The 21,458-nt window shown below is 34.9% G+C and overlaps 1 protein-coding gene across 28 annotated transcripts in view; it reads right to left on the reverse strand.

Moving 5' to 3' along the window:
• Positions 1–21,458, reverse strand: part of bt (projectin protein bent) — a 256,610-nt gene that overhangs the window by 62,979 nt on the left and 172,173 nt on the right. For all 28 annotated transcript variants that reach the window (XM_072304609.1, XM_019048127.2, XM_019048132.2 and 25 more), the window contains 17 exons: positions 18,432–18,579; positions 17,734–17,798; positions 16,590–16,761; positions 15,582–15,718; positions 10,864–10,989; positions 10,149–10,293; positions 9,269–9,408; positions 8,709–8,853; positions 8,127–8,268; positions 7,311–7,435; positions 6,347–6,485; positions 5,457–5,671; positions 4,612–4,818; positions 3,453–3,758; positions 2,957–3,081; positions 1,835–2,012; positions 346–493 (listed from right to left, as the gene is read on the reverse strand). In XM_072304609.1, coding sequence (XP_072160710.1) covers positions 346–493; positions 1,835–2,012; positions 2,957–3,081; positions 3,453–3,758; positions 4,612–4,818; positions 5,457–5,671; positions 6,347–6,485; positions 7,311–7,435; positions 8,127–8,268; positions 8,709–8,853; positions 9,269–9,408; positions 10,149–10,293; positions 10,864–10,989; positions 15,582–15,718; positions 16,590–16,761; positions 17,734–17,798; positions 18,432–18,579 — 2,663 coding nt within the window. The remainder of the gene's footprint in view (positions 1–345; positions 494–1,834; positions 2,013–2,956; positions 3,082–3,452; positions 3,759–4,611; positions 4,819–5,456; positions 5,672–6,346; positions 6,486–7,310; positions 7,436–8,126; positions 8,269–8,708; positions 8,854–9,268; positions 9,409–10,148; positions 10,294–10,863; positions 10,990–15,581; positions 15,719–16,589; positions 16,762–17,733; positions 17,799–18,431; positions 18,580–21,458) is intronic.

A 21,458-nucleotide genomic window follows, 5' to 3' on the forward strand; every position in this document is an offset into this window, starting at 1 on the left:
TATGGTAGCTTTGCTTACTGAAAATAAAAATTTGAGTATCACAGTAACAACGGTGTATTGCTTGGAAGAAAATATACTAACACATTGCCACAATATTGCTATGCTAAAATATATTTTACTGAAGAAGAATCAGTTACATTACAGTCACATTTACATTTCAGTTACATTTACAACATTTAAACTAAATAAAACTTGATCAATATGACTGTTCAAGATTCAGAGCTGGCTACCTGTAGCGTTTTTTTTTTTTACTTCTTGCTTTGAACCGACAACTGATTTCTGACTTTTACTGATTATTTAATTACTTATTCATTTATTTTTTTGGTCTTACAACATACAACGTACCTATCATCATCCGCAACGATTTCAGTATCGCCGTTGAACCATTTGACTTCTGGCTCAGGTTCCCCACCATATTTGATGTCGTACTTGATGGTTTGTCCCTTCTTGACAACAATATTTTGCAGATCGTCTCCAATGATCCAAGGTTTGACTGAAACATGCAGAAAATCATGATAAAAAAGGACATTAAAATTAATGAAAATTACAAAATTATGATCAAAGAGAAAGACAGATGCAAAGTTACTTGCAAGTTAGTTACTTGAAAGAGGGTAAAAAATATCAGAGGAAGTGATAACTCGGGCCTTAGGACTTGAGAGCAGTAACTACTCAACAAAAGCAATAATTTAAAAAATGAAAAAGTGCAAATCATTGCATGATAGCTCCCTTATAAGCGCTTCAATTTTTAAGCTAAGAATGGACCACTTCACTTTGAGTAAAACGTCTCTTACCCTCCTGAACAGAACTTGGTTCGTTACACCACAGTGCTCAATAATTTTAAGAATATTTTTAATAAAAAATACTTTCAGAATATTTTCTTTTAAAACTTTCTACTCACTATTCTGACTCAATTTGTTACTGGTACGATTTGGCCATAGATCCAGCCATCATTCAGGACGCGACTCTTAGTCTTAGACTTTTGAGTCACGTCCCTCATAATGGCCAAATATCGTCGCTCCTCTGACATAGAGGTGTATCTCTGTTTCCACATGAACCCTGGAAAGCATAGAGTTACACTGCAAACAGGGGTCACACGGAAATGGATATGTTGTATGTGTGAGGAATTTGCGATTTGACCGTTGATTCTAATGTAAAAGTTCGCAAGAAACACGATGGTGCCACTGGTTTTCTCCGAAATCATCGCCCAAGCTCAAAAAAAGCTCTCAACTTGAGGCCAAAATGAAGGGAGTATCCCACGCTATCCTGAGAGTTCACCTCTACATCAAGACAAACTGTCCATGCATAGATAAGGAGCAAATACATTGACAGGGCTGCCACTTTATTTAGGGACTCTAAAACTGAAAACACAGCAACCCTGCTAATGTATTTGCTCCCTATCTTTGCATGGACAGTTTGTTGTGATGTAGAGGTGGACTCTCAGGATAGCGTGGGATGTCCCCTCCATTTTGGCCTTAACTTGAGAGCTTTTTTTGAGCTTGGGAGTTGATTTCAGAGAAAACCAGTGGCATCATCGTGTTTCTCGCAAACTTTTACATAGGAATCAACAGTCTAATCGCAAATTCCTCACACATGCAACATCTCCATTGAGATACGCCTTTACGACAGAAGAGCGAAGATACATGGCCGGAAAACCTTGGTAATAAATACGATCAGACCAGTGAATAAATTTTTTTTAAAGGTGGTTATTTTAAAGTATTTTAAAAATTATTAATCAAACTCTGGCCTGGTGCTTTTAACATGTTTCAATTTATTGCACCTAAATGGGTGCATGTTTGATCGTAAGCAACCAAGTTGGGAGAGTAAGGAGACTCACCGAATCTTGATTTTGCAACGATCGGGTTGGTAGGCTCACTGGGTTCACCCTTGCCTGCCTTGTTGACAGCGCGGACTCTGAACTCGTACTGGGTTCCTTCCTTGAGATTATCGATTGTGCCTGAGGTTATATCGCCCTCTAGTTCTTTGCCTTTTATCCATTCTTTTCCGAACTTTTCCTAAAAAGCAAAGTAAAGATGAGAACACAGATCATACAGGAAAAATTTGAGTAACTGAAAACATCGGATTTTTCGACTTCTTTAATTCTTTGCAGATTCTTGTCATTTTCTCCTCACAATTCACCACATTTTGATTGGCTACAAGTGTTGATTTACCCAAATTTTTGAAGTCTCGTGGTAGGATTTCATTCACAGTGATACTGCTGCGAAAAAACTCAGCTTACCGATTTACCAGATTGCTTGATTTACAGGATTTTTGGTGGTTCTCAAAAAGTCTAGTAATTGTCTGGGCTCCATTTTTTCAGCAGCAAACTTTTTTTTGCAGACAGCTGAGATATAACCTATGTTATTCGATCATTGATTGATGGCTCAAAGTATTGATGAAAGGATCTTGCTTGATTTAAAAGGAGCTTAACTACAGTTCAGGATAATATTAAAATTATTTTCGGTTATGTAGACCTACCTGGTGAACAACAGGAGCTGATAAATCGACATCGAGGCCCAGTAAAATAAAAATAGCATTGATAGAAAGCTTGTCAACTATGAGAGGAGTCCATATAAATTAATCATAGTTTAGAACGTAAAAATGCTTGATTCTTTCACGGCTGAGAAGCCTGATCGCTTAATAGGATATTTTAAATTTTATAAAGATTATCTTCCAAGAAAGTCAGCTCGTGACCAGGAGAAAAATCTAATGATCATTTCTTTGGCTGTGCTAAACAGTGGCGTGGCGTGAATGATCTGTTATCGATATTTCTGCATTTGAAGCTGTAGTAAAGAATCGATTATCAAGGTGTTCCCTGCGAACACCTTGACAATCAATCCTTTTCCATAGATTTAATGACAGATCAATCAATATATCGCAAAGCATGTCACGCCACTGGTGCTGAAACTAGGATACTTGTGAATCTTAACAAAATTTTTACTTGAAAAACTGTCCTTACTTTGTATTCTATGATATAACCAGTGATCGGAGCGCCTCCGTCAGATTCTGGTTTGGTCCATTTGAGATCAGCGTGATCGACATCCCAGTCCACACATTCCACATCTCTTGGCTTCGAGGGTTCATCTAAAAGAATAAAAGTGAATAATTAGAAAATATGAAGATTGAAGGAGACAAATGGAATCGAAATTTTTTAGAAAAATATTAGGCGTGTACAATGTGAAATTATTCGATCTTGGAAGTGTAAAATCCTTAAAAAATCTTGATTCTGAAAATGTTTGTTCATAGTAAATTTTTCGGTTGCAAAAAACCTTGGCAGGAAAATCAAGAGTGCAAGAGATCATTTGCTTATAGGTATTCATGGGCTATCTGCTATCACCACTGAGCATTTTCCAAGAATATTTAGAATATATTTATATTATATCCATTTGTCAGACTGTTTCCTTTTTTTGCTCCTCAAGCTGGGGACTGCGGCTTACAATTTGAAAACAACTCACCCCAAGGATCCTTGGCAAAGACGTCCTTAGCAAAGACTCCAGGCTCTGATGACCCAATCTTGTTGACAGCCCTGATGCGGAACTTGTAGACCTTTTTACCGGTGAGATCGTTGATGGCGAACTCTGTGATGTCCGGCGTGACTTCTCCACAGTTGTACCATGAGCCTTTAACACTGAGATCCAGGCGCTCAACAACATAATTAATGATTGGCGCGCCTCCATCGTCAGCGGGTGCCTTCCATTTAACTTTGCATGAGGTTTGCATAACATCGTACACGTCAATGTCTTGAGGTGGTGATGGTACGTCTGCATTAGAAAATAGATTTTCTCATTACTGATTAGTTTATTTATACATCTTACATACATGAGTGTACACTAATTAACAAAAATTAGGGATAGTCAAAATAAAATGGCCATCAGAAAAGAAAGGACACAGTAAACAGAGAATGAACATGAATAAATAAGAAGGATTAGAAACTTATTGAAAGGTGCCAAAAAAAGGTGATTACGGAGAGAAAAATTAACTGTAGCAGTAGGGTGAGAATACTTTTTTTACACTCTAATCATACCGATGAGTATAATAATTGAGAAAAAAATTAATTCAACCCATTTGCATACAAGCATTTTTTTTTGCTGATGATGCCTAGTAGTGCAAGTAACCAGGAGGGCAACAGAATAATCTTGAATTAGTTTTAGAAACATATCCACAATACCAAGCGATGGGACAAACATGACCAAAACAATTGTCCACCAACTGCGCAAGTTACTGCATCCATATACACTTGCCCTGAGTTGGCAATGGCAAGTACATACTACATATGTCTGCTAGTAATCGCCTAGCGACCACGCGAGTTAACTTATCCATGAAACAGTTGTCCCAAAACATTACTGACGTGTATACTTGTCTCTGTTTGCAAATGGGTTAATGTTGCAGATTTGAATTGATCAATTATCAAAATTATTAAATAAAAGTAAACTGAAAAATAAGTGGGAATTTGATCTTCCCAGTATGAGGATATTTTCTTAGAGCTATCTTCTACTCTTTTGGGTGAAAGATATATGCTGATGATAGCGCATTTAAATCAGAAACTCAAATTTATCTTTTTCAACTTTTCAATATTTACATCTGACTGATCACTTTAAAAGTTTAAATTTTTACCTTGCATATTGATGGTGACATCCTGAATGGCATCACCCTGTTCGTTGGAGATCCTGAGCTGGTACCGTCCGGACTGATCGTGCGACGGTTTCTTAACTGTAAATGTAACTTTATCCTCGCCCACAACAACGTCGACTTCTTTCAATGGCAATACCTTTCCATCCTTCACCAACTTTGCCTCTACCTGCGACGTCCTGGTTCCTTCCACTATTGAAAAGAAACCATACACATATGAAATAAATACTCAGAAAACAAAATTAAACTATTGAAAAACTAGAGAAAGAACTTATTTTGAGAAGCAGTATTCCTTGACTAATTTTAACCCTGAAATTTTGAATGCATTTTGCTCCAAATATCACTGATGGCATCCCTTCCGGACTATTTTTTCGTTTCAACTGCTGCTTGTGGTTTAGCAATTTTTGTCAAAAAATTTGATCCAGCTTGTGTGATGCGTTATGATCTGTTTTCTTTTTTTAATTTTTGAGTGGATTGAAGTACACCCTCTGCCTCACCTGACAATTTTTTCCTTCTCAATCAAGCTAAGAGAAAAAGAAAGAGAAGAAAAAAAGGAGAAAAAACTATTCATACTGCATTAGGGTATCAAACATCATCAAAACGATTTTCCTACTCATGAAACAGTCCAGTCTTTGAGAATACAAAGTCTTCGGAGGGACCAAAAATACGTTCTTCAAATTTTCTGCTTGATAATTTTGGGATCTTATGATAGATGTGAACAATTTTTTCCAACATTGATCACATATCGCTTCTGACAGACTCCTTGATCCTTCATAGGAAGTTCAGTATTATTCATATTATAGAATAGAAGGAAAACAAAAAATGGTTACCTGTATAAGGAACTTCAAATCTAATAGGCGCAGTGCAGGGTGCTTCAACAGAATCACCGAAGTTGATGACAGGCTTTTCTTCGCCTTTCTTCACTTCGATCTTGCACGACGATGTCAGTTCTCCAGACTTGCAAGATATTTCTCCTGCATTTTCAAGACCAATTTTATTGAAAATAAGCTGGTGTTTGCCTCCACCCAGATTCTTGATCTCAATTCTGCAAAGCACAGATACATGGTTCATTAAAAAACATATTAAATATTTTTCTGTCTTATTCGGAAAATTTGCGGCGCTCAAAAAAAGAGATTTAAAAAATACCTTGTACGAAATTTCAATTGAAAAATAAAAAACTTAGAATGGAAATTATTTCGACAATAAAAAACATTCCAGATATTGCAGTCATGTAAATAAAGCCAATTTTGACAATTGCGCCATTTATGTAATTGAAATTTTAGCTTCAGGAATATTTCTGGATGAAGGGACTAATGTGCAAATTTTGAAATACATTAAAAGCAATACCCCAAGAATAACTTGAAATTTGATCCGCAAAACCATGTTTTACCATCTCATTTCATGCACATCTTTAAAATTGAAGGGATTGATATTTTCGGCCATAATCATCACTGATGAGGCCGCATCAAACCCCTCTCTAACCTTTCTCTTTCAAACTTTCCAAATGTTACTGTATGCATCCATAAACTATGAAAGTTGAAAACATCAGCATTTAGAAGATAAAATTTATATATATAAGCTAATAACTTCCTCATTTTTTACTTGTTCGAAACTTCTTAAAATTTACTAAAATTGCTTGTTCATCAGGTTTCAAGCAACCATTCCCAATTAGAGAGAGGAGCAGATTTGCTAAGGATTGGTGTATAATCACGATACTTACAGGTCAGAGGATTCTATAGGTTCTCCATTGAAGAACCATTCTGCAGGAGCAGTTTGATCTTGCAATTCAACATCAAGAACAAGTTTCTGCCGCTCGACAGCCACTGAATCCTTAAGTTTCTTGTTGAATCGGTTTTGGTCTGTAAAAAAGGGTACACTTATGAGTAAAAAACTTTCATCAAGCACTAACTTTAAGTCAGTGGGTTCTTGTGAATAACTGAGAAAAAAACAAACGCCACTCAGCAATCAATATTCTTGTTCTCAATCTCTCTACAAGATGCAGAGTGGCTGGCAAAATTTCATTTTATCATTCCCTGACTTTTTCCTGACTTCTTCGAAAGAAATTCCCTGATTTTTTTACGACAACATAAGGGCACTTAATTAATATGATCAAAATGTTGGCACAACAATGAGATCAGCTGGCCCATGGTGGCCCCGACTTTTACATGGAACCTGGCTCCACAAAAAATTCCCAGACCGTTGACGAAATTAACTGACTTTTCCCGGTTGAGTTACATTCTCTGACTTTTCCAGATTTTCCTGGTGGCTAACAACCCAGAAGAAATTTCTAAACTTTTTTTTTCATGCTGGTGTAAGTCACAATTTTCCCCCTTTTTTAAGATCAGAGGGTCACTTTATGAGTTTATATATTGTTTCATTCCATGCATATCATTTTGTAGCTTTCCAGTCAGGGATGAGAAAATGATTTCAATTCAAAGAAGGAAATTTCGCGCAGTAGAAAGATTTTACGCAAAATTGTGATTGCTAAGTGATGTAAAAATTTGATGAAATCAACAACTAAGAACAGTCAAATTTGGATTTCTGAACATTATCCTGGTTTCCATCATCCTCAAATTTGCCTCTCATTTGACCTATCACACTCCTTCCTACAGCTGATGTTAACTTCCCACCCAACAAGCACATAAGTAAGGCGTGTATAATTCATAGAAGGATATTTTGCTTACACTGAATGATAATTTCTGCTTCAGTCTTATCAGCATTACTGGTGCAAGTGTAAACACCAGCATCGGTGACTTTGGCATCCTTGATGATGACTTTACGTTTCCTGCCCTCTTTGATGATTTGGACCCTGAAAAAGAGAAGGAATCATAGAGTATCGGATCGAATCAACCATACTAGATCATAAAATGGATAACTTTGGATTTAAATATGGACACATTTTTGTGCGTTTGCGTGTAACATGGTTCCTTTTAGCATAAATACATCTATACAGTCTACCTAATAAGAAGAGGGTGGTTTGTTCTTTGATAAAGAAGGTGATAATTTTCAAAACTTCCATTTCATCTCACATCTCTCAAACATTCCATCTCATTTTACGCCAATTTCTAGGATGGCCCTCTGAAGTTAATGATGGAACACAAATTGTCAAGGGAAAATTGGCCTCAACTTCCTGCAAAAATTTCCCCTAAAAGCAGTAATTAAAAAATAGACCCAAAATCTTAAAATGGTGTTTGCCGTCTCAAACAGTAAAATAGTATCCATCGAAGATCAAATTATACGAGTGGTATCAATCATTACTACACGGTTGAAGAAATTAAAAAGAGAAAACGATAACAGCAACTCTAGAGGAAATATCATGAGAATCATGGAATTGGTAATAGCAGCAAATAGGAGAATTTAGGGTGAAAAGTCTGATACAACTTGCTTACAGAAAATTAAATTCAGGTTTCACAATCAATCAGATAACAGAAATTAATTTTAAAATGGGAAAAGAGTATTTGGATACCGGATGATAAATACTAAAAGAACCATAGTATTACCTTTTGTCTGGTTTGATCTCCTCTCCATTCTTGGTCCATGTAACTTCACCAGCGGCATCGTCAAGCTCACAATGCAAGGTGATTGTATCTTTCTCCGTTAATTGTTGATGCTTCAAGACTTTCACAAACTTGTATGGATATTCTGGAGGAAAATAAGCAGAATTGGAGAAGACAATATTCAATTGCAAACGCTCAAAAAAAGGAGTAAAGTAGTCATCATTAGTAAACAAGCTGAGAGTCATTTTCATAGTCGTAATAAAAGGCGCCCTTTACACAGCCCCTTTCTGTAGAAAAGCCCTGTATGGTTTACATTGCGATTAGGAGAAGTTTATGGAAGCCTTAAAAATATCATCAAAAAAAGGATAATTTTTGCGAACTTCCGGCAAAATTCAGCTGTAAAGCGTTGGTAATGGATCTTTGCAGAGGATTACAATGATATGCCATTGCATTGTCAAAAAAAATAACAGAGAAAATAAATTGCAGGTTTTGCAAATTTTAGAGTGGGTAGTTCTGCATTTTATTTTTTGTACAATAATTAAACTATTTTCAGAACTATAACATAACAATAAACGGAATACTCACCAACGACTTTCAGAGTTGTGGTTGTTTTATCAGTTTGTTTTTCGATCTTACAGGTATATTCTCCACTGTCCTCCAGTGTTCCACATTTAATTGTCAGCCGGCAGACACCAGTCATGTCTTTTGATGTACTGTACTGGTCTCCATCCTAAAAGATAACACATTTCCACATTATCCAGATAAACGGAATTTTTGAAATTCAAATGCAAAAAGCTTCAGTTACGACATCACTAGTCTAGAGACTGGTTCAAATTGTATCTCAGTTGCAAAATTTTCACTTCCATTTCATTCTATTAAAAGAGAGCAAATCGACAGTATTGCTCGAAATTATCTGACAATATTTTTCTCACTGAGAGGAAAAATCAAGGAAGTTTTTGAGAAATGACTTTAAATATTTTTCTGTTTAGAAAATTGATTATACTAGGAAGTTTACAGCGTCGCAAACTGAGATTCGCGATTTTGCAGTTTTACCGTCGATTTGCATCTATGGAAGCAGATTTTACTGATGACTTTTTTAATATTATATTAAGTAGATGAAAATTCATATGGATGATCATTCATACCGAAAGTTTAGTGCTGCCCTTGTACCATCCGACAATGGCCATGCTGTTGCTGACGGTACATTCCAGGATGATTTCGTGGTTTGTGAATCCATCGGACTTCTTCGGCAGCGGTTTGATGAAAGTGTATGTTGGTGCTGGCTCTGGAAACAAAAAACATTAATGAGAGAAATGAAATATACCATTTAGTTCACAACCAAGGTGATTCAACCTACAAAATCCTTTATTTGATGGAAAGCATTCTAGAGATAATATGAGTGTGCGCAGAAATAGGACCCATGTGAATCAATGCAAAACTTTCCGGAGAAAGATTTTCAGAGTCAGGTGGGAATTCAAAATTTGAAATTTCAAGTAAAAATCTCTTTAGCATTCAAAGAGGGCAGTTGCAAGAAGTGTAGTTCTACTTCATGCTGACAGAGAGTGTGAAAATTAATATTATAGCGTTAATTTTGAGCTGCTTAATAAAATCTTGGACAAACCTTCCTTTAAATTTTTTTTTTAATTATTACCTTTGGATCACTATAATCCTAGTTTGGTTTGACATTTTCAAGCATTTTGCACCAACTTTGGGTAAAATATTTGAAAATAGTTTCTCTAATCACTGGTACTTATCTCAATTTTGAGTTTTTTTTTTGTGTGTTTGAGCTCTTTTTCTCATGGACAGTCACATATTAAGGGCAAAATTGTCCTCAATTTCACCTGTATTCATGTCACATATAATTGAGGTTTTTCTGAGGGAGAGTTGGAGAACTTTCTGACATTTAGGTACTAACTACACCAAACATTTGGAGATTTAAAATTAGGGTGATAATATAATACAGATTCAGAGACATGAACTTTACTTTTCCGATGAATTATTGTAATTAAGTCTGATCCTTCTTACCTTCAACGTTCAAGAAAGCGGTTGAGGAAATACCACCAATTTCTATCGTGTATTTGCCAGTATCCTCCACTTTGGGATTGTTAATGATAAGAGTGTAAGAATCATTTTCATTTTTGAACTTGTATTTCTGGCCAACGAATAATTCCTAGAGATAAAAATACACAATATTAAATCTTAGTACTTATTGGTGAATAAACAAAATGTCAGATGCTAGACTGCTCAGATTGCTGAATGAATGCTAGATTTTAATTCAAGTATTCAGATCGCCTCTTCATTTTGAAAATTTGAGTAAATGCCTTGAAAATTTCATTGAACTGATGATTCATTGACATTAGGAAAGTATTGTGAAAAAAAATTGGGCTTCCGTTATTTTGAAAAATTTAGTTTTTCCTAAATAGTCACTCATAAGCTTGCAGAATCTCCATGGATTGACAAATTCATCTGACTCCTTAAAAAACTAACTCGCTTTCTGACAATTTTCTGATTCAAATCTCATTAGCTTACAACATCTCAGAGGTAAAAGATATGTAATTTCAGAGAGAGAAAGAAAAAAAATTCATGCTGACAGGAGACTTCAAACATAAAACTCCCAAATAGTTTATTTCAATCGAAGAAAAATTATTATTTCATAGCAGCAAATTTTCATCAAAAATAAAACTCAGATAATTTGTTGAACTACGAGTATAAACGAAAACAGTGTCCATAAATTACTTACATCTTTTCTGAAGAACCATTTCGGTTTGCTGTTTGGCTTAGAAAAGACAGCCTCAAAGACAACTTTCTTATCTTTGCCTTCCTTTGCATATTGGTCGACTAGGGGCTTCAAGAAAGAATCTTGTTTCTGTTAAAATTTAAGTAAAATGAATTAGAATAACTAAGATAAGAAAGAACCTGTCGAATAAAATGTTGTGGATGGGGTAAAATTGATACGATGCAACGATGATGCACAGTAATTATACTTGAAAAACACTGTTGAGAGATTTGGTACGTGAAACATGTTTCAAAAGAAATAATGGACTGAACGAAAACTTTTGGTGATTCTTACTATGAAAAAAAAAAAATAAATAAATTTTATTAAAACTGTATAATGGCAAAGTTTTTCTTGAACAGAGCAAATTTTTCTACCAGCTCAAAATTTTCAGGTGGATAAAATAAAGTAAAATACTTAGGTAGGAAAGGTCAATTTTATTTTATTGCGGAAAAGGTAAGAATTTTTATTTTATGAGAATAATTTATTGGAAAGAAACTGCGGAGATTTGAAAATGCTTGTTGATGTAAAAATATCGGGAATAATAAAATATATAGCAGATACACTTCCATAAATAGAGATTAAACAGTCAAAATGAGAAAACTTCCATTTCAGTGATTGAGAAGGTATTCTGGGGCAACCAGAAACACACACTATCAGAAAAAGAGGAAGAAGATAAAAAAAACCCATGGAAAGAAAAAATAACAAGGATGTCCTCTTCATATGTTCAAAATACAAAAGTCAAAAAATAACTTCTCGATTACAGAATTTACGTCAACTTCAATTTCATCTACAAAAGACAAAAAAATAGACAAGAAAAACAATTTCGACCTGAAGAACTGCAACCAAAAAGAGAAAAATTCTCAAAACTGTCAAAACCGACCGGACTGTATGATTTACTAAATCATTTCCACCAGGATGGTAACCAATAAAAATAAAATGAGCATGTTCAGCAACAATCTTGCCGATTTAATGAAACCTTTTCAAGGAATCAAGAAAAATTACTGAAAAAAAAAACCAAAAAACAAAATTAATCACGCCTTACTACACAGAGAATGGATTTTTCGCACACAATAGATACAACCAATTGAGAAGATATTTCAAGAGTATAACTACACCAGAATCACATTGCGCACACAATAAAAGTCTGTGATTTACTCCTTATTGAACAATTTGCATAGTTCTCATCGCACCTTTTCAAATTTTCTAGGTCCGCAGGCACTTTTTTTGGTCACTTGCAAACAAGTTTGCTGAGGAAGGGAAATAAGAAAACCTATTCTAAATAAACAAACAATCTTGCAAAACCTAGATAAATATTTCTATTTTAAGAATCCAATAGTTTCAAAGCATTTATTTCCTTTCTCTCTGGAGCAGAAGGTAAAAATATAAAATCTGCTTAAGGACGATTGAGAGTACGCATGAGAAAGATTTAGTACAGTTTGCAAGAATGTCTGTTTATGTAGGATAGGCAGTAAACCAACAGAAGAAGAAGAAAAGAGTAGGATAGGTTTCCTTGCATCTTTCTCAGCAAATCTGACTTTCAGTAACACAGAAAGCGCGCCAGAAACTGCAGAAAAACTTGACTATATTAAACAGACTATACAAATTATGTGTTAGAGTATTATAGACATTTCTGATGTGCTCAAAAGGACTTATGTGCAATTTTATCTGTAGCAAGTCTACTCAGTTCGGAGCATCTCTAGTGAGCAAAAGATCCATTCAAAACTTTGGTTTTGGGCGACGATAGATAGTCCTTGAAAAACCTATCCGCAGAATAATACGATGAAAAATTTCAAGATTGAAGAGACCAAATTACACTGTCGATGGATTCTCAAAAGGTTTACTTCGAAGTGTATTAAGATGTAACCACAAAGTGATTTCAATAGCTACGACAACAACCAGTCATAGAAGTACTGCTGAACAACATTCACAAAAAACGGATAGTTTAGCAGGAAGGAGATCGGTCAAAAAGTGCACATGAAGAGGAAAATAGGAACACTGAGGGGTAACGGTAAAACAATTAAAGAATATATGACAATCCACTGGTTGAAGAAGAAAATGTCTAGGTCTAATGTAAGAGAAGGAGGACTCAGGATTCAGACATTTTAGACATGATCTAAAAGAATGAAGGAACAAAGGGTGAAAATTTGATAGGGGGAAAGTCAAAAGATGCCGAAGAGATTTGAGAACATGTAAATGCGGTAGGATCATAAAGATAGAAGAAGACGAAGAACTGAATTTTGGAAACCACAGCTCAACTTTTTCAGCAGAGAAGAGAAAATGGACTGGTAAAAAAAGCCTACATAAAGTGAACCACATAATTATTTCAATACAGGTATGTCAATTGCTAAAAACGAAAAATGCAAGTTTAAACATCTATTATTGCATTTCATTTTCTCAGAAGAGAACTAGCCAAAATATTCCGTTAAAATTTTCTGTGCATATGTTTGAATGAGTAAAGAAAATACACAAAAAAATTCAAGAAAAATTGTTGCGTGGTTTTATTTTAAAAAATAAAACATAAACAGAGATTTGCAATGTTGCAACCAGAGATACTCACTTTTTGACTTCAGCCATCAATATTAAACTTACTTAAATTATAGTTTTTGACTTTTTATTTGATTCATTAGTGGGTGTGCTTGAAGAATTTAAGGTTACAAAATTTGATGCAATTCACAAGAAACCAGTTCGATCAAAATTAGGCATCAAAACGACTTTCTGTTACCTTGATATTATTAATTACCATTATCATTAAGTAGATGAAGAAAAAAGGAGGATTTCACCGATTTTTTCTTGTCATAAATTTATCATCAAAACAAAATATGTATACTTGGCTCAGTTGATTATCCAACATTTTGTGATGCACATAATTTTCCTAGCAAAAATTTGACCCAAAATCGAATAAAAAAGCTAAAAGGTAAACGCTGTCTACCAGCCCATTTCACAGCAACAAATAGAGTATACGTTTCATAATTTCTGACAATAAAGAGAGACAAGTTGAAGAGGTGAAACCTCTTTGGTCCAAAAAGTTGCTACAAACATCCACATTGCATACGAGAGAACATTCGACGAGTCAAACCTTAAATTTGGGAGCCTGATGGAGCACTGGCCAACCAGGGATTACATCAGCTAGAGATAATTTCCGATAAAACTTTAACAGAGGCTATAAAAATCATGAGAACTATAAGAACAATAAAGATGATGTCCAAGTTAATCTTCAAGAAAAAAAAAATATTCCTCAGTAGTGAACACAAAATTCCTGGTATCAAAATGAACTCTCCAGACTTCTAGAGATGAGAACAGTCTTTTTTTCAGTAGGTTGCTGGGGAAATTGTTCAGGAGCGGCTACATGTACTAGGCACTAGGGAAGTGAACGTATCTAGGTGAGACTTTTTGACGAAGGACATACCTACAAAAGCAATTAAATGTGTAGAAATGAAGTTCTTTAAATCCTCTGATTTATGTCTGTAAATGGCTCCTACTGAATGATGTACATGAGTAGAAAGAGGATGGATGTTTCGGTCGAGAGACAGGGTATAGGTAGGTTCCTTCAAAGCACGAGTCTCAGTTTTGACTCTCAAACCTGAGGATACTGTGTTAGATTTCAAAACTGTTAAATTAAGTGGCATTCAATGAATTCTGTTTCGGAAGATATCTAAATATTAGATCCACAGATGCAAGGGAAAAGGATCTCAGGGGAAAGTTCTCAGTTATTAAGAAGCGCCTGCCTTTCAATTTCTTACTATGGACTAAAAGAAAGAGGTGCTTGGGGCAAGAATTCAGCCTGTTGTGGTGCAATATTAAAGCTATCTGTTGATCTACCATTGAACTTATCGTTGCATATTTGTCCTCGAACATAGTCAGAGGAGCATTCATTTTCGGAGAACTTTTTGAAATCTTGGCAGAGAAAATCTGCAGAACATACAGTTCAAGAGCCTGTTGAAAATCGTTTTTAAAACATTGCTTCCTTCCAATGAGAAATTGCTTTGATTCTCTTGCATCTGGTAAATGAAGCACTAGACAGGTACGAAGCTAGGCATTCTAATACATATTTCTTTCCCAAAATTTCAAGTGGAACACGATTCACGCAATGAGAATTACTGAAATTAACTCCTAACCAAGATATTTAATGTTTCTTGATGCATGAATTTTAACTTCCTGCTCATGAAAATACAAAGGTCTATATTAGTCAAACTGCGCACTGAACACTGTAACAGTCTCTGCGGTATGAAATTTTGACAACCTAAATCTCAATCTTCACCTCAGCTGTTACACGCGTTGACACTTTGAATGACACAAAGAGCAGAAGGACCATCGGTCAATTAAGAAATTTGCCAAAACCGTTGCAGTGCACGATTTGACTCACGTAGAGTATTGAGATTCTTGTGACCGTGCAATTCAAGTTTCTTATGATCAATGTAAAATAAAAATGTTAAAATCGTAATTAGGTTTTAAATTCAGTAATTTTTTATGCAAGAATCATGTTTTATACGAAATTCTCGTTAAGGAACAGGTATCAGAATGCTTAAATTCGTGCCTTGTCTGGTGGTCAATTGAATAAATAATGAGCCTAAAGTTTGATTTCAACTTGACACTCGGAAACTAAACGTTTGCCAGATATTTCCAAATGAGTAATTTTCTGAAGCTCTGAGCCTTATTTGATCAAAACGGTGAATGATACATACCTTTTCCACTTTTTTGAGGGCAGGAACTGGTTTTTCAGTTTCTTTAAGATCACCCCAGTCTGGATCCTCCTTTTCTTTGCCCCATTTGGCATATTTCCTCTTCTTCAACATGGCACGGAAGTCCATACCACTTGAATCTGAACAAAATAAAAATCAGAAACTATAGTGATTTTTATTCTGGCAATCGTTCTATACCCTTTTTCCTCTCTCTCATTCCCCCTTTTCTCCCATCCCATATTCTCTTCCTTCCTCACTCTCTCTCTTCCTCTTTCTTGTTTTACTTCTAAAGGTGCTTGTAAAAAAATTCTGTGCGGTTTGTTATTTTAAGCATTTCTATTATAAATAAATACTCATAAAAATAAAAGAGAGAAAGAAAAGAAAAAGTTCCGGCAATGATAGACTTGCTCATTAACACGCAGAATTTTACAGAAAATGTGAGGTACCTATTGTTGATGAAAAGCAAACTTGAGCCAAGATGAATTATTAACCTGTAGTTTGTTGACTGACTATACACCGAATACTCTACAAAACTGTTTAGGTACCTTTAATCTTTACATTATTTTGCCATAATTTGAATATCTTAATTCTGCTGAAAGTTTTGGCAAATTGCCGGGAGCACCTTGGTAAGTCGCTTGCCACAGAGGCCGTAATGACAAGCATTTAAGAGTTCTATGGACACTACACCAGTCATTTTGACTGGAATGTGGTTGCTCATGTGACTATCTTCCGATCCTGTGAGGCCACGGTTGTTGGAGCCATGTGTATGCTGACACACAACTGGCATGACCTCAGCAAAATAGTGCTTCACTGAATTTTTGCTACTGTTTGTATATTATTTTGTATTTTTTGGAAGGGGGAGGGGGAGGGACGCTGTTGTGCTGAGGGAAATATGTGCCCAAAACACTTCAGCAGGCAACAGGTTAAAATCTCTGATTTGCATCAGGAACAACAGCCTCGTTGCAGACGTTTTTGGGAAGAAGAGAAATCGAAAAGACATGATAGACATACCTGAGACGTAGAGTTGCATTTCAGCTGAGTCTTCGCCGTGGATGTTGCTGACAACGATTTTGTACTTGCCTTCATCGTTGGGCTTTACCTTGCGCATACACAATGTAATTGAATTGGTTTCGCCATCTGTTAGGAACTTGAACCGACCACCTTCAATGATCTCTGTCATACCCTGTAAAATTACAATTGCCAATACTGAATTATAGAAATTATTGTCATTGCGTCCGCTATCTTAAAATCTACTAAAAAATTCAAGGTGATTGTTATTTATTAATAAGAATGTGAGTGTGTGCTGCCTGAGATGCCACTTTGACTTTTGGATGAAGGATAAAATTAGAAGAACTCACATCTCAATTGCAGTGCTTTAAATTTTCTCTCGGATTTTACAATTGAAAGAGAAAAGTAAAAAATCTTATTGGACGAAATTTTTGGAGAAAATTTGTACATACTTAGAGAGAAATTAGGAGAAATTTTACTGATTTAATATGATTGGTTCTCCAACATTAACGTAGAATTTTGCAACGCTGCCAACGAAAAAGCATTCTAGCTTCACCATCGATATACCTTCAGACTGCCAAAGTCCTTCAGCAGAGCTTCAATTATTTCCTCATTTTCAAATTTCCTGACTTCTTGTGCTTTCCTCTGAGCTCAAAATTATCAATGTCCCTGTCTCCTTCTCAACAAAATTTCCACCAAAAAACTCTGTTTTAAAAAATATGTTGACTATGGCTAAATTTTGGAGGATAATTTCCACTTCAAGAGATTCAAACTATGAAAAAAGGCACTCATGAGTAATTTCTGCTCCCTCAAATGACACTGGCTGAAGTCGCCAAGTCAACGCACTAATTGCAAAATCTCTTATAGTTCCCCACAATTTCTTTGACTTTTTTTTGTCTTACAGAGTGCCAGTGATCCTGTTAAATTGCAAAATTACCTTGAAAATTCCTAAAATTAAGTTGTCTCTTCTTGAGCATGGCTTAATTTTGAAAAATTTCAAAACAACAACTCAAGAATATGACTGATCTATTGTTGCTTTCATCACTATTCACTGGCAAAAAGCTGAGGATTGATCACCAAAGAAAAATAAGTCCTTCATATATGATGAGAAAATAAAAATAAGGTTGATAAAAAAAAACTAGGGTACCTTATAGAATTTAAAGGTGGGGGCTGGATTTCCTTCAACCTGCACCGTAATGTAGCCAGTTTGATCTGAAAATTAAAAAAGAGGCATATTGTATTTCAGTTTTCAATTTTTTTTTTTAATTCAAAGAAGATAAAATTGACAAAAAAAAAAAAAAAAAAAAAAAAAAAAAAACTCAACTATTAAACAGCAACAGAATATTTAGCGGTTATTGATTATGAAGTTTCAAATTTTTTTCATCTCTCTTAATCACTTAATTTATCTCTGAGTTGGACCGCGTTTAACAGAAAGGAACCAAGCCACACCAACATGCCAAATTTAATTAGGCAATTTAATTTTATACATGAAACCGGTTGTGCGGATTTATGGGCAAATTTCAGCGAATTTTCTCCACAGCATGAAGCAAATTCCTTAAAATTTTCAAAGGAATCCGCACAAACGTTCTCACGTAAAAAATTAAATTGCCCGGTTAAATTTTGGAATGGCTGATGTGGCTTGGTTCCTTTCTGTTAAACGCGGTCCAACTCAGAGACCTCTTTTTCAGCTCAATTCACGCAATCCTTTACTTTTCTTACTTCAAACATGGCGCCTAGTATTTATTATTCATTTTTCGTTCATTTCGCGTTCAAAAATTGAATTTGTATTGTGTCTGTTCTAAAAATATTGCAGGAAAACCTGATGTCATGGGTAAAAAAACGAACCTTCAACGGCTGAGTAGCTTTCTTGGACATCTACGATTGCAGGTGGCCCTGGAGGTCCAATATCCTTCAAGGGCGTGGACGGTTTGTCGATCTTCTCCTCCAGCTCGGCGATACTTGGCCTCCTCATGTCTGTGCTGGGTCTTCGTCGCTAAAGGAACCACAATGAAAACTGTTAAAGAGAATTCATTGGAAAAGAAAAGAGCTTAAGAGACTAGATGTAGAGATTATGATTGCAAAGAAAAAGGTATTTTAAATTACATTGGAAAAAAGAAAATTAAGAATTTATACTTTTAAATTTAGGTAATGTTTAATTTTTCTGATTGATAAAAAAAATGGAGAAAATTTTCTTGCTATAGAAATATTCAATGGCAATCGCATTTTTTATCCTTTTCAGAAAAAAAAAGGACCAAAGCAAAGTGTATTCATTCTATTTGATTTATTTCTTTTCTCGCTCCAATATCTATACTGAGATGGTAGCGCAATGTAATGAGTGATAATAAAAGTAATTAAGAATTCAAACATCAGAAAAATGCACTATATTATTTAAACTTTAGGAAAAATCTTAAAAATAAGTTTTATAGACCCTAAAATAATAAACTAAAGAAATGAAAGAATTTGGAGTCCTTAAATTGTTGAAGTACAAAAAAAAGGGAACGAAAAAAAAATTAATTTCAAATTTATCCTCTCTTCTTCAATCTCTACAGATAGATAAAATAAACTCGAAGAAGAGACTCCATTTTTGACTGGATAGTTCTTGGTAATCGACTAAAATAGGCCTCAAGGATTTAATGACTTCATTTGAACTATTATTATGTACAGAAAAGATAAGCTCGATGCATAATACCAAACTAAAAGTTGATATGTAAGCAAAAAAATTACATTTTTCGATTAAAAGGTAGCATTAGAGAATGAAATAGATTCAACTGCTGGCAAAAAAAACCATCTCCTTTGAGACTATTATTCTCTTTCTTTACGTTTGATCAAAGCTTCTCAGATTCCAGACTTTATAAAAAAGAAAGAAAGAAAAAAATCACAAGATGTCTCATGCTTTTTCCTGCTAGGAGTGGTTTCATGTGAGAGTGGTAGTATAAAAATAAAGTATTATGAATGAGACTGTTAAGAAGTGATGAAGCAGTAATGGGTGCAGAAAATCTACTGCAAATCACTCAATCTAATTTTTCAAAATATGAGGAAAGACTTAATAGAAAATTACGGTTCACTTTCTCCTTCCTTCAGAATCAACCAAATAGGAGCAAAAATGTTGAATTAAAATAACTATCTTTCATCTAAATACTTTCTCCTATCAATTACATCAATACAACCACATCTCTACCTTTCTAACTACCAGCAGCAAGCTTACTTACCTAAAAATTTTACAGTACTAAAACTAAGCAGTATAAAATAATTTAATTTGTACTAGAAGGAAGCATTGCAGCCACATTAAAATACACTAAAAGACAAACTAAAAGAAGAAAAAATTAGTTTGAAACAATCAAAGGTGAGAAGTAGCTAATCACAGCAAGGTATGAAAACGTAACAGGCAAGGAGGAAACAAACGCTTACGACAAAAAGGAAGGAGACAAAAAAGGAGATACAGATGGAAAACAAACTTCGAAACTACAGAATAGAATTGACACAAAATGAACGAGCAAAATATAAGATTGAAAGAAATAGGAGAGTTCAATGGAAAGAAATTGAGACAGAATCATAACACTTTTTGAAAAAGACAAATAGACGAAATCATGCAAGACTTATTAAAAAAATGAGAGAGCTGGAAGACTTTCAACAGAGAATAGTATGTGGTAACAGAGAAAATGATAGAAAAAATGAACACACAGGGGATTAATGAAACAGAGAGGATGAGAAAAGAAACAAATTATAGGGTAAATTATTTTTCATCACAATGTATTGAGGACCTTCAAGTTTAGCGAAGGTCAAGTTGGGAGAGAAAAATATTTTATTCCTAACATTAAAATTATAAGTGCCATGAATATTTGCATTCAGTTCTACAGAAATACCTATGTGATTGATTCACCCCCCCCCCCCCCCCAAAAAAAATATCTGATGTTCTGAATTTAGTTTTGAGACATCAAAATATGCTCAATTCAGAACTTGGGAGGACCTAATTAGTCTGATAGGTGATTTGTCTTAGGTTCTTGGCGTAGTGGAACTGACGAACAATATTTCGTTTCGATCACGCACAAAAACTCAGGCAGATTTTGACTTTTAGTCATAAGAGGTTGATAGTCTACGCGCGTGAGCTTAGCGAATCATTCGCAACCAAAAAAATTGTGAGAAGGATTCTTCTTGGAAAAAAACACTGCAGAGGTAGATGACTGTATCAAATACAACTTTTTTTCCAAAAGTAAACTTACTTTCATTTCTCTGAGTTTTGCAATTTTTTTGGTTGAAGATTATTCTTTAGGCTCATAGGTAGAGGCTTTTGGCCTCCTTTGATGAAAAGTCAAAATCTGCGAAGATTATGTACTTGATCAGTGCAATACATCGTATGTCAGTTTGACCATGCCAAGAGCCTGGGACAAATACACTTAAATTGCACATTATAAAACCTTCAATCACTGAATAAATCGATAAACCAACAAAAAGAAGCATATTTGCTGGTTTAGAGGGCAATCAGCATAGCAATTGTGATTCCAAGGCAATTCTTGCGGCTTTATACCCTGGGAAGTTGTTGAAAATATATTCCTTTGAGTGATTTCAGAAGCTGAGCTTCTCAGATTTGAGCAATAACATATTTTACCACACAAATTCTTATCCAGGCCTCAGCAAAAAGCCATCAAAAGACTACAACTGCAGATAATTAATAAATGGGTTTTCCATTGAAGAAATATATGATGCTATAGGCAAAAAATAAGAGGTTTGATTTTCTTAAAATTAACTTCCAAAGCTTCTGGATGTAATTAATTATCAAAGAGCAGGAGTGAAAATTAAAGGCTAGAAATATAGGCAAAGTCAGAGGATAATTTGAAATTGAAGCTGGAAAGAAAGAGTGAAGTTCTCACTCAG

This window comes from Bemisia tabaci, chromosome 9, assembly GCF_918797505.1.
Source record: "Bemisia tabaci chromosome 9, PGI_BMITA_v3".
Taxonomy (NCBI): Eukaryota; Metazoa; Arthropoda; class Insecta; order Hemiptera; family Aleyrodidae; genus Bemisia; species Bemisia tabaci.